The 13,707-nt window shown below is 38.9% G+C and overlaps 1 protein-coding gene across 1 annotated transcript in view; it reads right to left on the reverse strand.

Annotated features, from left to right (window-relative positions):
* LOC107739977 (pappalysin-1-like) overlaps positions 1 to 13,707 on the reverse strand; it is a 154,651-nt gene that overhangs the window by 41,534 nt on the left and 99,410 nt on the right. Inside the window, exons 13-15 of the mRNA XM_016552243.1 lie at positions 12,619 to 12,754; positions 12,291 to 12,504; positions 8,566 to 8,734 (exon numbers count right to left, since the gene is read on the reverse strand). Coding sequence (XP_016407729.1) covers positions 8,566 to 8,734; positions 12,291 to 12,504; positions 12,619 to 12,754 — 519 coding nt within the window. The remainder of the gene's footprint in view (positions 1 to 8,565; positions 8,735 to 12,290; positions 12,505 to 12,618; positions 12,755 to 13,707) is intronic.

Genomic DNA, 13,707 nt, shown 5'->3' on the forward strand with positions numbered 1-13,707 from the left:
ACCAAACAAAGTAGTTTTGCTTTCACAACGAAACACACAGCGTCTCGACATGGCGGCATCAATACTACAGCGAGAATCAAAGTTATGCCTTCTTTCTTTGCGTGAACATTTGGGAGGTGTTGTGCAAATCTTCCCACATCATGACGTAAACATGTGGGGGTGTGTTAGAACGAACCGTTTTAGGTAGGCATGGTTGATTCTTAACTTTTATAAAGAATATCTCTTTGGATTTGAGACTTTAGTCTTTGCAACTTTACAGATCTTCTTTATGCACCAAGAGCTTGTAACACTCCAAAGAGAAAGGAAAAATTGAAATCGCATCATATGACCCCTTTAAGCATATCTACTATAAATGAAATGCCGTTATCGACACTTTTCTTTCATTTTACTCTACACATTTCACTTTTCAGTCGATCTTTGGCTTCAACTGACTGTAGATCTTTATGTTCTCCGCGTTCTCAATAAGAAACTGCTTCAGACGATTCAGTACGTGCAGGGAACTGAACAAATCATTCAAAGTGATTTGCAAACCAATTCAGGCTGTTTTGCAGGCTTGTTTGTTCAAGGCCCTGAATAGAATCAACTCAAAAGAGTGATTCATTTTCGAATGGGGCATCGTGCATGCATCGTTCAGCGCGCTTGGAATAAACTATGTGTTTCTTAAAATGTAACATCCTTTTTGAGAGTGTATGTGCAATGCACATTTTAGTACGATCTGTTTACAACCCACTGACGGTTAGATAATCTGCTAGTTAGTTGTAAGTAGGCATGGGCCGGTATGAGAATTTGACGGTATGATAACCTTAACATGTATAGCATACAAATTGTAAAAAAAAAAAAAAAAGTAACGAGAGGAACGACACCCACTGTAGCGAAGTAAAAGTACCGTTTTTTCGTTAGAAATGTACTCGAGTTAAAGTAAAAGTTCCCATCTTTAAATCTACTCTTAAAAGTACAATTTTTCCAAAAAAGTTACTCAAGTAAATGTAACGGAGTAAATGTAATGTTAATCCAATTTGTTACTTGATGTTTCATTGTAATTATTTGTGAGATTTACTACCAATTTCTAAATGAAAACTGTTTCAAAGTTCACACTTTTTTTTCGTATAACAGAGCTTATACCTTCAGCATAAAGCATGTGGTTGATAAAGGAGGACTATAACATTAGATACACACATTATTGATAAGCTCAGGCAGATATTCTTTCTCTCTCATATACTTCAACCTTTTCTTTGACTATTTGATACACCACAACAATATCTTCTTACCCAGCCATTACTCACTTTCGTATTTCTCTGTATAAAACATATGCTTTCCACATGCTAAACTCAATCAATATGTTTAGAATATCTGCACAGAATTCCCGAAAGTGACTGAACTGAGTGAGTGCAGAATTACAATAAATTATCACATCAGACAAGGTCATTTACAGGCTTGTGAAGAACACACGGGTATATCCAGGTGACTGCTGACCTATAGGTACATGTGCATCAGAGCGCAGCAGAACACAACTCACCAACGGAAAAACAAATAATAATAATAATAATAATAAAACAGCTTTATAAACATTGCATAATAGCCATCCCTTTGTAAAGGAAGCTTGAATCAGGTAAGAAATTTCCTGTTCAGTATCTGTTCAAATACAAATCAAATTCCAATCATCTGTATCAGGGTTATGATGAACACTTTATTTTAATTTGACATTCTACTAACTATAAGTAACTTTGCAGCTACATCTCAAGTTAGATTATTAGCAGACTGTCTGCTTAATATCTGCTAACACTTCATTTTGGTGGTTCCCAAACTTTGCAAGAACATGTCAACTTATTCTAATAACCCTAACCCTGTCATGATGCCTCTCTGGGCTAAACTCGGGAACAGGAGCCCACACTGGAGTAAGCTCCGGGGCTGGAGCCGACACTGGAGCAAGCTCCGGGGCTGGAGCCGACCACCTTCTCCTCCTTAGATTCCCCTTTAGGTTCGGGGTGAAAGGCGTGGTCGGCGGGCTTGAGTGAGCCACGGCCGGTGGGCTTGACTGAGGAGCGGCCGGCGGGCTTGAGAATGCCGCAGCCTGCAGGCTTGACTTTGGAGCGGCCGGCGTGCTTGACTGTGGAACGGCCGGCGGAGGGGTTCCGGATCGGGATCGGGGGCTCTCCAGACACTGGATGACCGCCTCCTTCCAGTCGAGGTTGGTGGTGTCTGGGCGCTCCGTAGACTTATGGTAAGTGACCCCGAGCCGGAACAGAATCACAAGGGTCTCCTCATCGAGGGAGCTGGTTAGGGCGAGCGGCACGAATGCCCTCGCGTAGGTGAGCGGGTCGACGGCCACGGCGATGAACATCGCTCTTTCTTTCCTTTTGGCGGGGAGAAATGAATAGGAAAATAAAAACACTTTTCAAAAATGAAAAACAAACACGGGGAGAAGGGGCACCGCTTACTGTCACGGTCTGGTATTCTGTCACGATGCTACTGTGTTGGAGCGCGGCGTGAGGAACGAGGAGACGAAGAGTACATAAATAAGGAGATTTTAATAACTTCAAGGGAACCAGGAAAAACACACGTAGCAGGAGAGGTTGACATCCACAGACATTCACAATACCGGACGAGGAAACATGGAACCACACACGGCTTAAATAATAAGGGATCTAATGGGACACACCTGGGATCAATAAACTCAACAGGGAATATCTGGAAACACATTAAATAATCAGGACAGGAACAGGAAGACCAAATAAGGGCATAGAAATACAATATGGAGCACGTGGTGAACAAAACGCACACAAAACACGAAACAGAGTCTGACAAACCCTAACCTAACAGCCTACTAATACTCTAATAAGAGTTAGTTGACATGTAGCTGCAAATTAATGAGAGTTAGTTGACATTAAGTAGATTGTCTTAAGCTGACTATTGAAAGTTTAACCAGTATGATAGATAACTAACTAAACTAACACAGAACAGAATTACTAAAAATGAAACTAAAATTAAGTTCCTCATTAGGAAAGCACATATTTAACCAGATTAACACACATAAATACATGCATTTCTGTTGGGGTTAGTAGCCAAGCAGTTTCAATTACTGACTCTTACTGGCATACTGGCATATTACTGCCAATAAATGCTTGGCTGGAGACAGATGAATAAATGTTTATTTTTTTTTTGGATGGTGAGTTTCCTTCTTTAATACAAATTTATAGCTGAGCGGTTCACCTCATTTGGGCTACTGTGCCTAATTAAACACATCCACCGCCTCACTGACTTACCAAAATACACACACCAAAGCTTTTGTTTAAATGCATCACTATACCAAACACTAATAAACATATTTTGACATTAAAGGGTTAATTCACTCTAAAATAAAAAATTAGGTTGTCACGTCGTTCCAAACCCATCAGACTTTGAGGTTTGTTCTTGTGCATCAAGCAAGTACAGTTGAGCTACTCTTTACCATATTTGATGTACTCTATGTGTATTGATTAGTGCTTGCATGTGAATAAAAGTCTAAAATAACTGAGTTAATCACATTAAAGTGTGTCTCCTCCCAGAGGCATCATACCCATTCAAACTGAGGGGGCACGTTCCGCCTCAAATTTTTGAGCCAAGTGGATTTTGAATGCAGCTTCCAAAAGGCAAAAAATAGCTGAATAATATATATATATATATATACATACAGTATATACAGGTGCATCTCAATAAATTAGAATGTCATGGAAAGTTCATTTATTTCAGTAATTCAACTCAAATTGTGAAACTTGTGTATTAAATAAATTCAATGCACACAGACTGATAGATCTTTCAGCGCATCACATCACCAGCTGCTAAATTCAAATCTGGCGCTGAACCAGAAACAGACATGTTTTTACAGCGCTGTGCATTATAACCAATCACACACGATTCTGTTGAGCTTATGAATGCAATGAACAATCATAAGTCATTGCTGAAACTCCAGTGTTTTGTTCAATCTGCTCTCTGACGAATTCTCTCATCAGAAACAACAAAGTACAGATGTGCGTACGAATGTAAGTAAGATATTAATTTCACAGTGTAAACAGCTTCAGTGATTTTAATGGGAGTTATTGAAAGTGCTTGAACTCTGGCTAGACTGAATGAAAATGTTCCTTGATAATGTAAGTGTTCTTTGCTTTCTTTCTGTACAATGAAAGTGTTATAATTAGTAACTTACAATGTTTTTATTAAATTCACATTAAATACAAAGTCACTTGTATTACAAACATTTTATGGCATGACACCCATATCTGGTAAGTAAAAAGACAGGTTTTTATGCATATATAGATTACACTATTAGGCTTTGCCCATTGCCCATTATAGATCAACTAACAATCTATAAAGGTGAAAAATGCATTAACTTACACATATTTGAGAATCGAGATATTTCATGATATAGTTTGGGAATATTTCGAATAAAAAGGAGAAAATAAATAAAACAGAACCTATATCAGTTATACAGTGCTATCGTGGCTGCCGTGTGTCATATGACACACATGACGAACTCTTTACTTGTGCCCCCTCAAAAATAATGGACCTTTTTCACATTTCCGGGTTTCTCAGCTCAGCAGTGGAAGTTGTCATAGTTGGGTTAACTTGAAGAGCAGTGAATGGGAGAGTACCACAAATATATTTTTTGCATTCCCATTTGCTCTAATAGCAAAAGAAAAATTCCATGATAGTGTTTTTATGACTTTCAATAAAAGGAAAAAATAAATTGAGGGAGACTGATAATGGCAGTCAGAAGAGAGAGCAATGTCAAATTTACCATCCCTCCCATAGATGCTGCATGACACCCCTGTCTCCTCCAGAAGACTTGGATTAAACCACTCAATTACAAGATGAAAAACAATTACTTTTGCATATATGTTTGTACTTTTTCATGCTAAAAGTCTTGGTTTCATGGACTTGCAATGGAAATAATATAGAAAAATCGTCCCAGGTTACGTATGTAACCATGGTTCCCCGAGGGAACGAGACGCTGCATCGGAAAACTCTAGAGGAACGCCTTCAGCGATACCAAGCTCTGAATCATATGTGTAATCAGTCGAACCGATGGGCGAGACGTCAGCAACCATAAATGCCTCTCCGCTGCCATGGACCGCCCAATAGCACGGGCGGTCTCCTTGGTGGCGCGAAGAGCTAAATCAGCGGTTCTCCTTAGTTCTAAGATATCATCTGCTTTAACTTGCTCGCCTTCATCTAGCTCTTTTAGCAGGTCGGCCTGGTACGCCTGTAACACTGACATAGTGTGCAGACACGCACCAGCCTGACCCGCTGCCGAGTACCCCTTGCCTACCAGCGCTGAAGTGGTTCGCAGCGGCTTGGAGGGCAAGACCGGAGCCTTCAGAGACGATGACGCGCCGGGTGACAGATAGCTCGCAAGCGTCTGCTCTACCCGGGGCATCGCTCTGTAACCGCATTCACTCAACCCCGCCACATAGTCCATAGTAATCAGAGACGGGGACGAATAAACGGGCCGAGAATGGTTTCTTCCACAATCTCGACACCTCGGTGTGGAGATCGGGAAAAAACGGCAGGCTCCGGCGTGGAGGGAGCGGCTTAGCCCGCAGAAAGCGTTCATCGAGTTTGCTTTTCTGCGGTTCAGTCTGTTTCTCTGCGGGCCACTCAATGTTCAGCTTGGCAACCGCACGAGTAACTACCTCCATTAGCTCCTCATATTGTGGGGATTGAGGGGGCGAATCCTCGACGCTCTCCACATCAACCTCCTCGGAGGAAGATAGGAGAAGCGCCGAGCCCACTCTCCGGGGGGAAGTAGCCGCAGAACGGGCTTCCGATCCCAGCGAGCGGGCAGTGGATCTGGCAGGTGAAGAAGAAGATAGGGACTCGCCCGTCTCCATTCCCTCCACCAGATCAGGTGGAGGGAATGAAGGCTTCCTCCTCAAAGAGAGCCTTCCGGGAGCGAAGCAAATGCAGTGGCAACTGCTCACAATGCGGACAGTCGGCCCTCTCGAGAGCCGATGCCGCGTGCTCCGCTCCCAAGCAGACCACGCACAAACTGTGTGTATCCCCGCTCGTGATGTAGCGTGGGCAGGGAGGAACACACAGTCTGTAACTCGATCTGCTTTCGCCCTTTTTTGTCTTTAGTTTAGACATCTTTTTTCTTTTTTTTTCTGCTGGAGCTTATACTTTGAATGCTTGTGCAATTTTTTTTGGACAGACAACAATAAATAAGACTCACAGAACATAAATCGTGACCGACACACACAGAGAGCTTTGCTGAATGACAGAAAGCTAGCGCCGGCTGCACATCATGTGCTTTTAAAGCTTCCTGGTCATGACGTCACCCGCCTCTGATGTCTCGCCCATCGATTCGACTGATTACACATATGATTCAGAGCTTGGTATCGCTGAAGGCGTTCCCCTAGCGTTTTCCGACGCAGCTCGAGTTCCCGAAGGGGAACTTCATATGTGTTCCGAAGACTATTGTAAGTCTTATGGTGTTTGCAACGACATCCACTTTTAAAAATAAAATCGTAATAATGTTTTCGTAGCAATGACAAAAAAAAACAAAAAACGTATTTTCTTACAAAAGCAATTTTTTCTTAGTCTGAACAGCATTTTAATAATCTGAACAACTTTTTTTATAAAGAACCTTTGTAAAATGGAAAGCTTGCATGGATGTTAAAGATTATTTATGGAACCATCAAAGCCAATAAAGGACCTTTATTTTGTGATGACAACTTTACATGTTTTGATTAACTATCCCTTTAAGGATCGAACCATACTCTAGGTAAGTAGGCAAATTCTGATGTGAATACTTGACCAACACATTTCAAGCTGGAGTTGTACCAACTTAACAAGCATTTTAGTGTTACTGTGGCAGTAACAGATCTCAATACTCACAGACTGCAAATGTCTGTGCCATTATTCCAGATGTTATTATTGAGGTATCTAGCTTTAAACAAATCAACAGTACCCAATATTGCACACCTTTGAGACATTGTGTGCAAAAAAAAAATTCACCCACTGATTAGATGAGATGCATTTAATCGAGTAGAAGAGCAGCAGTTTGACTGGATTTCACATTGGTTATCCATTAAACATCTGAGAATAGTGTTTGCATGATGAAAACAAACAAGGACACACACACACACACACAAGTGGAGGGAACAGATCGTTTTGAAGATAGCACCATCTAAAGCAGATTTCCTGGAAGCCTCGTGACACAACTGAAGCGAGTGCACTTTTTTAATGAAGCTCAACAAGATGCAACTTGACACCATTGTCCTTGCTCCCATGCTGATGCCACAGAAACACGCTGTTCTAACATATCTATCGCATGGCCTCGTCATAAATTCTATTGAGATGATGAATGAAGAGATCAAATGCGAGGGCATGATCGGATCGCTCTGGGCGCTGTTTGATCAAACTATTACATCACTGCAATGACAACTGATGAAACCCAAAGGGGAAATATCAAGAGAAACACAAAGTTCCTTGCTCCTTTGGAATATAAGCTTGCATTCACAATGACAGTTGTTTGCAGTGGCAAGGCAACCCCTTTGAATGAGTGCTAGCAATCTTTGTTGAAAAAGTTGACACAGAATCACCATATGGAGATTTCTGCAGAATTGGAATTCAATTGGAATCTCTACACAATTGCAATAAGAGTGTAGAACTCTCAGCTCATTTAAACAGATTTTACTATTAAGTTTATTATGCAAATTATCCTGTCTGGGCATGTTTAACTTCATGCAAATGCAACAAGTAGCCAACAGGAGTGAAGTCAATGGAGCACACAGTAAGAATATTTTTTTCCGGTTATTCTTACCAGGTTTGTACTAAGACAGTAATAAATTCAGTATACACCATGCAAACAGATACACCCAGAATATGAACAACAACAACATGTTAAACTGCACATTAAGAGCTTTCCCATAGAAAACTATTATAAAGGAAATGCTTAATACTTTAAGTCAGTGATACATAGGACCAAATTCAGAATACAATCTATTAACAAAACATACTATGTACAAGAACCTAGATTATGAATGCATTGGGCAAAGTTCCACATCCAGCACTTTCCCAAACCATTCTAAAGGAAATTATTTGCATGCTATTTAACATGTTGCGTTCATATTCTGCTTGCCTGTATATATTATGCATCATCTATGAGGTGTATATTGAGTTTGATCTTTTAATCACTCTATGGCACATTATGCATTTTTCACGTTAAGCATTTTAGAATGTCCTGCTGTTTTAGTGATTGAAATACAGTGGCAGGTGCTGTATACGGATTGCAAGTGCCTAAAACTCGCAGATATACAGTATATAAACAAATAGCTACAAAAATAGCACAAAGCAAAATAACTGCAACTAAAATTAAACTTAATAAAATGAAAATGAAAATATACAAATATTATTTATTAATACCTTTTTAATTATATATAAATAATATTACAATACTACTGATGTACGGCCCCCTTGCATTGTTCTACCTGCGATACGAATGGCACAGTGGTTCTTATTCGGTGAACGACCAGCTTTAGATCCAACATAATCTTTCTCGTTTTGTCTGCCCATATTGGTGAATACCTGGCTCTTGATGATGTCATCGTCCCGGTGGATTTGTAGGACATAGCCGCTGTTGCACGTGACAGTGCAGCGCGCTCCGTTAAAGTAGCCACTGTCGCTGCACTGCACCTCTGCATTCCGGATCAGGGGCTCTTGGCAATCAATGGCTTCACAGGAGTAATGAACACAACTGAAAACAGAAAGATTGAGAGAAAGTGAGAAGGTGATACGTGACAACATTGTATTTATTATTGCAATTAACACATTAATTCAGAGGTTATCAGCAAACCTCCAAGATGACATGATTTTTTTTGTTTGTTATTCTAATAGAAAAGGCAGATTAATAACATATTATCATAAAACATAGACACCGAGTCAGTGGTTGAACTTCAATTTAAATCAATGAGACATAAATTGGCTAACCTTGAGCTCTGGAAACCCTGAAGGGGACATTTATTTTACTTACTGGAATAAAACAGGTCAGCTTTATAAAAAAAACAGCTTTGGTACCTATTCATGAAACCACAGATATTTAGCACATTTACTGTAACAGATTTGTTTAACCAGATTCTTTCAGATGCTTTCATACACTTACATTTCACTTCAGTGCTTTTTTACATTTTTTTTTATAAAAGTCAATATCTATCTTTCACAAGGGGAAAAAAAATGTTTGTTAGAAAATTGAGAGGATTGTGGGGGAGTTTTGGTGTCTGATGTCTACACTGCTCTTTGTTACATAAAGAGTAATTCATGTGGCCAGATGAACAATGCTGGACAAATTGAGAGCTAAATACTATCCTCAGAAAGAGAAAAAAAGCCAGTGGGAAGGAAAAATAAATCTCTACTGGAGTCAGTTTGTAAATGCAGAATTGGCATTTTTCAACTCTTAGCTGACCAAGTAGAATCCTGGCAGATCTGGTCAGAGGGGCAAACATGAGGTGTGGGGGCTTTCAGTAAGCAAGAAATGAAGAAATATGGTTTAAGGTTTCAGACACATTTTTTAAAGCAGGAGAACATGAAACGAAGCTTCTCTCCAGTAACTGGAATCACTAAAATGTTGTTTTATGTAATCTTACACATTTTTTACTCGCACAGTATTAAGCCATGTGTTTAAGTATAGTTAACATAAAATTGTGATATGCTATATTTACATTTTTTTTTTTTTTACTATGCATGAAGTTTTAATGAGCTGGTATTAACTGACAGACATGTAATATTTGTCCTTAAAAATTATTTTGTCACATCACATGACCATTTAAAATAAACTAGTGAATGTAAATATTGAAGATGCATGGAGGCCAGTAATACAAGAAAATTACAGGACATAGGATACACAGTTTCCCTTATACATACCTATAAAATGTCACCTATATCCCTGAAGTTGAATTTAAGTCATTTGACTACCCATTTACCTCAACAGCTTATGGTTAGGATTCACTCATAATCATTTTGCATCTTCATTTTATAAGTACAAGACATCAAAGCACACACACACACACACACACACACAGAGAGACAGACAGACAGACTGACTGACTGACTCACTGACTGATTAATTGTCCTTTTATTTTTATTTTTATTTTTTTAAATATGTTCCTAATCAATCAATTAATCAGTCAGTCAGTCGGTTAATGTTTCTACTGAAGATTTTTAATGACACCAATAAAAACAAACATGATGCTGTATTAGATTTTAGTATTCAGTACAGTATATTGCCATATATATGTAGGCATCTGTAAGATTTCAAAACAGTGCCTTTGAGTTACCATTGTAATTATTTGGCCTAAATTCCTCTAATTAGTTTGCAAATTAATTTCATTTATGGTACATTCAATAACCAGTTAGCCAAAGCCCAGTGCCAAATACAGCTCTCTAAACACATTAAAGTGATGCTTTAGTGGTATAAGCTACTGAAAAAATGGAGGGACACATAAAACCAATCCATGCTAATGGCCACTGTTGTTAACAACAGTGGGGATAGGGGACATGGTGTTTCGTATCAGACAGTGTTACAGGAAATATGGTGTTAGTGGTCAAAGGCCACTGCATAAGATCTGACCGGAGCAGCATTAGATCACATTTGTGTATTCATACCAGAGAAACATAAGTAGTTTGCAAGGTCTGAATATTCAGCATTTATGCCGCTGAGCATTATTTTACTAAAATAAATCAGCCACTCGATAAAGTGCACTATGGACCTGAAGCAAATCAACCCGCTGTCAATACAGCATAAGAACAGGCACTTTGCAGTCAAAGGGCAATTCATGGCAAACAAATAATTTTCAGCTTTTTCAGCCCTGTTTCAAAATTACCTAATTCTATAAATCAAGCAAATTATGTTTATTGCACATTCTTAAATGGATGGACGTTATTATATATTATTGTAAGCATGATGAGCGTGTAACACAGCACTTGTCCTAGTGCCCTTGTTCATGTGTTTTTTAACTGGTTTAAGTTTAAAATGGAAACAATGCATAGCTTATTTCTGGCATCACTTACAAATGATTTTGAAGTCAGATGTAAAGGATTTTCTTTCCAGGTAATGGTTCAAACCGTAATATATTGTGGTTCACGAGAAATGAACTCGCTGCACTAATGCAGAGCTTGTGAAAATCTATTGTTTTATTTATGACAGTAGTGATATGTATATTTTTTCTGGATTTATTTGTCTTTTTTTACTAGTTATGTGTGTTTTTGTAGTCTCCTTATGGATTGTAAATATGGTACAGACAGATTAAAAAAAAGGACAGAGCACTGTGCTGTTCTGGCCTTTAAAACACCAGGAAATAATATAAAACAGATAATCTTAAAGGGGTCATAGGATGCCCATTTTCCACAAGTTAATATGATTCTTTAGGGTCTTAATGAAAAGTCTGTAACATAGTTTGGTTAAAATTTCTCAATGGTAGTGTAAAAAACACATTTTTTACCCTGTCAAAAACAGCTCTTTTCAGATCAAGCCGTTTTTGTAGCATTTTCCTTTAAATGTTAATGAGCTATGCTGACCCCGATATGAAACTTTTTTTTTTCAGTATACATTAAATACACTGATAATGTTAAACAAAATTCATAATTTTGTTGTCCATGACCATTTTCCAGCCTCTCTGACCAATTAAACTGGCCATTTGTGGATGCTGAACAACAATGTTGTCAGGTATAATATAGTTAAAGCAGGAAAAAAGTATTTGGCAGTTGGGCAGAATAATAAACTTGTTTTTTCTTTGAATTATGTTTATTTTCCTTTCCCATGTTTTCTTCTTCTTGTATTAAGCATAACCCTCACTAAATGTTGTGATCACTAATTATTTTATTCAGCTTGTCAACTGAATGTTTTTTGCTTAAGGATATATTACCTGGAAAACAGGTAAAAAATATTGGGTAAGAAACTGACATTTGCATAAAGTCTTTACCACATTTTATGGTTAAAGGTAGTTCTTCTACTGTTTAGTCATAGTTAACAGGCATATACATTTGGGAGGTCATATATTAATGTGTTTGTGACATCAGAAACATTTTCAGGGAATGCTCTTTTTGGACTAGAGAAAAGGTTTTGAGTTTTGAATGTTACAGTATATGTGTTTATATTACTCTTGTAACTCTAAAGGTCAAGGATAATTAGTTTCTTCATAAAACCTATTTAACATACAAAACCAAAAATTTCCAAAAATTCTTTATTTTACTCTCTATCATAAACTGCATGGAGTAATGTCTCATAAGGAGCAGGAAACCTAGGCCAAACTGCTCACCTCTGGCCCATGGGGTTGTATATTTCATTGCTCTGACAGCCGCTGATGGTGATTGGGTCAAAGAACTGGAAGGAACGCAAGCCAACGCCAGAGATGGCCACGAGATCGGAGCGGAACATGAGGAGAATGGCTTTGGTGTGGTAGAAGGCCATGCTCAAGTCATGACTCACTGGGATGACCAGAGGATTGGTGCGGCAGCTCAAACGCCAGTCGCCTAAACATTTCAGGGGAAGTAATGAACACATATGACAGTAATCAGAATTTAGGCAGTTGCTAATATCACAAAGTCAAATAGTTACCTTAAAAAAAAAATGTCACAAGTTCTCACCTAAGCTGTGGATGCACTCTTTAGTGTCGATCAGCTGAACTGTGATGTTACACTGGGCTTGGTCAATGTAGCTGGTTCCATCTGCGGCTAAATGGATGATAACGGCCGCAGCAACCATAGGATGTGAGAAATACGCCTGCCGGACACAAGATCTGGTTTTACATTTATGCAAAAGTCTTCTTCTGTACTGTAGCAATACTCATTATATGCATATAAGTTGAGACATGGGTCTAACTGTCAGACCTGCTGTATTTTGAGAGTTTATACCCGCTAAGTTTTGGGAGTTCATTTTTAGTAAAAATGAACTCCCAAAACTTACTGCCAGATTCTGGAAGATAAATTCTTCAAACAGTGTTACAATGTGATGCTGGTGCTTCAAGAGCCACTCTTAACTTATCTGTCTATAAAGCCTATAAATCAGTCTTCATGTATTTCACAACACTTCAACATGGTATCCTTATTAAGTGAGGGTCATTTTTGTAGGAATTTTTTATTTTTTTACACAAGAAAAGTCTCTGAGAACCTGACACCTTGTAATTCTGGAGACTCCAGGTAATTTGCAATTCTGGAAAATGGTGCTGATGGAGACTAAAAGGTTCCTGGTGGTTTCACACCTACTTCACCTTAATTCTTAATTATTTTGCAGTTAACAAGCATATTTTCTTCTACACCTGTTTTTTTCTGACCCTGCTGACCCAATGAGCATTTCACTGTCCAATGGTCATGTCTTAACTTTGCAAATCCTAGTATTGCATCCTTCTGGACCATTAGTCATGGCCTAATGGTTAGAGAGTTGTTTAACATCTGATGACACACACGATCTATGCGTTATTTGTTTGGGCGAAGAGCACGCACGCGATGTCTCCGAGGGGGCAATCGGCGTGCACTGCGAGTGTTTTTCCAATGAAAAAAGGAACCATGGTGTGTGAGTACGATCCATTTCTATATATGTGTGTATTTAATGCGCTGGTGGTTGTGTGTATAATCCTTCTGCTAGCTTTCTTTGCAGTGTTTCCCGGGACCTGTGTGTTTCTGTTCTTTTTCTAGGGTAAGTCCTCGATGAGCACCCCCTCTGCTGGGTTCAGTCAG

The sequence above is a fragment of the Sinocyclocheilus rhinocerous genome, unplaced genomic scaffold, assembly GCF_001515625.1.
Source record: "Sinocyclocheilus rhinocerous isolate Xijiao unplaced genomic scaffold, SAMN03320098_v1.1 scaffold285, whole genome shotgun sequence".
Taxonomy (NCBI): domain Eukaryota; kingdom Metazoa; phylum Chordata; class Actinopteri; order Cypriniformes; family Cyprinidae; genus Sinocyclocheilus; species Sinocyclocheilus rhinocerous.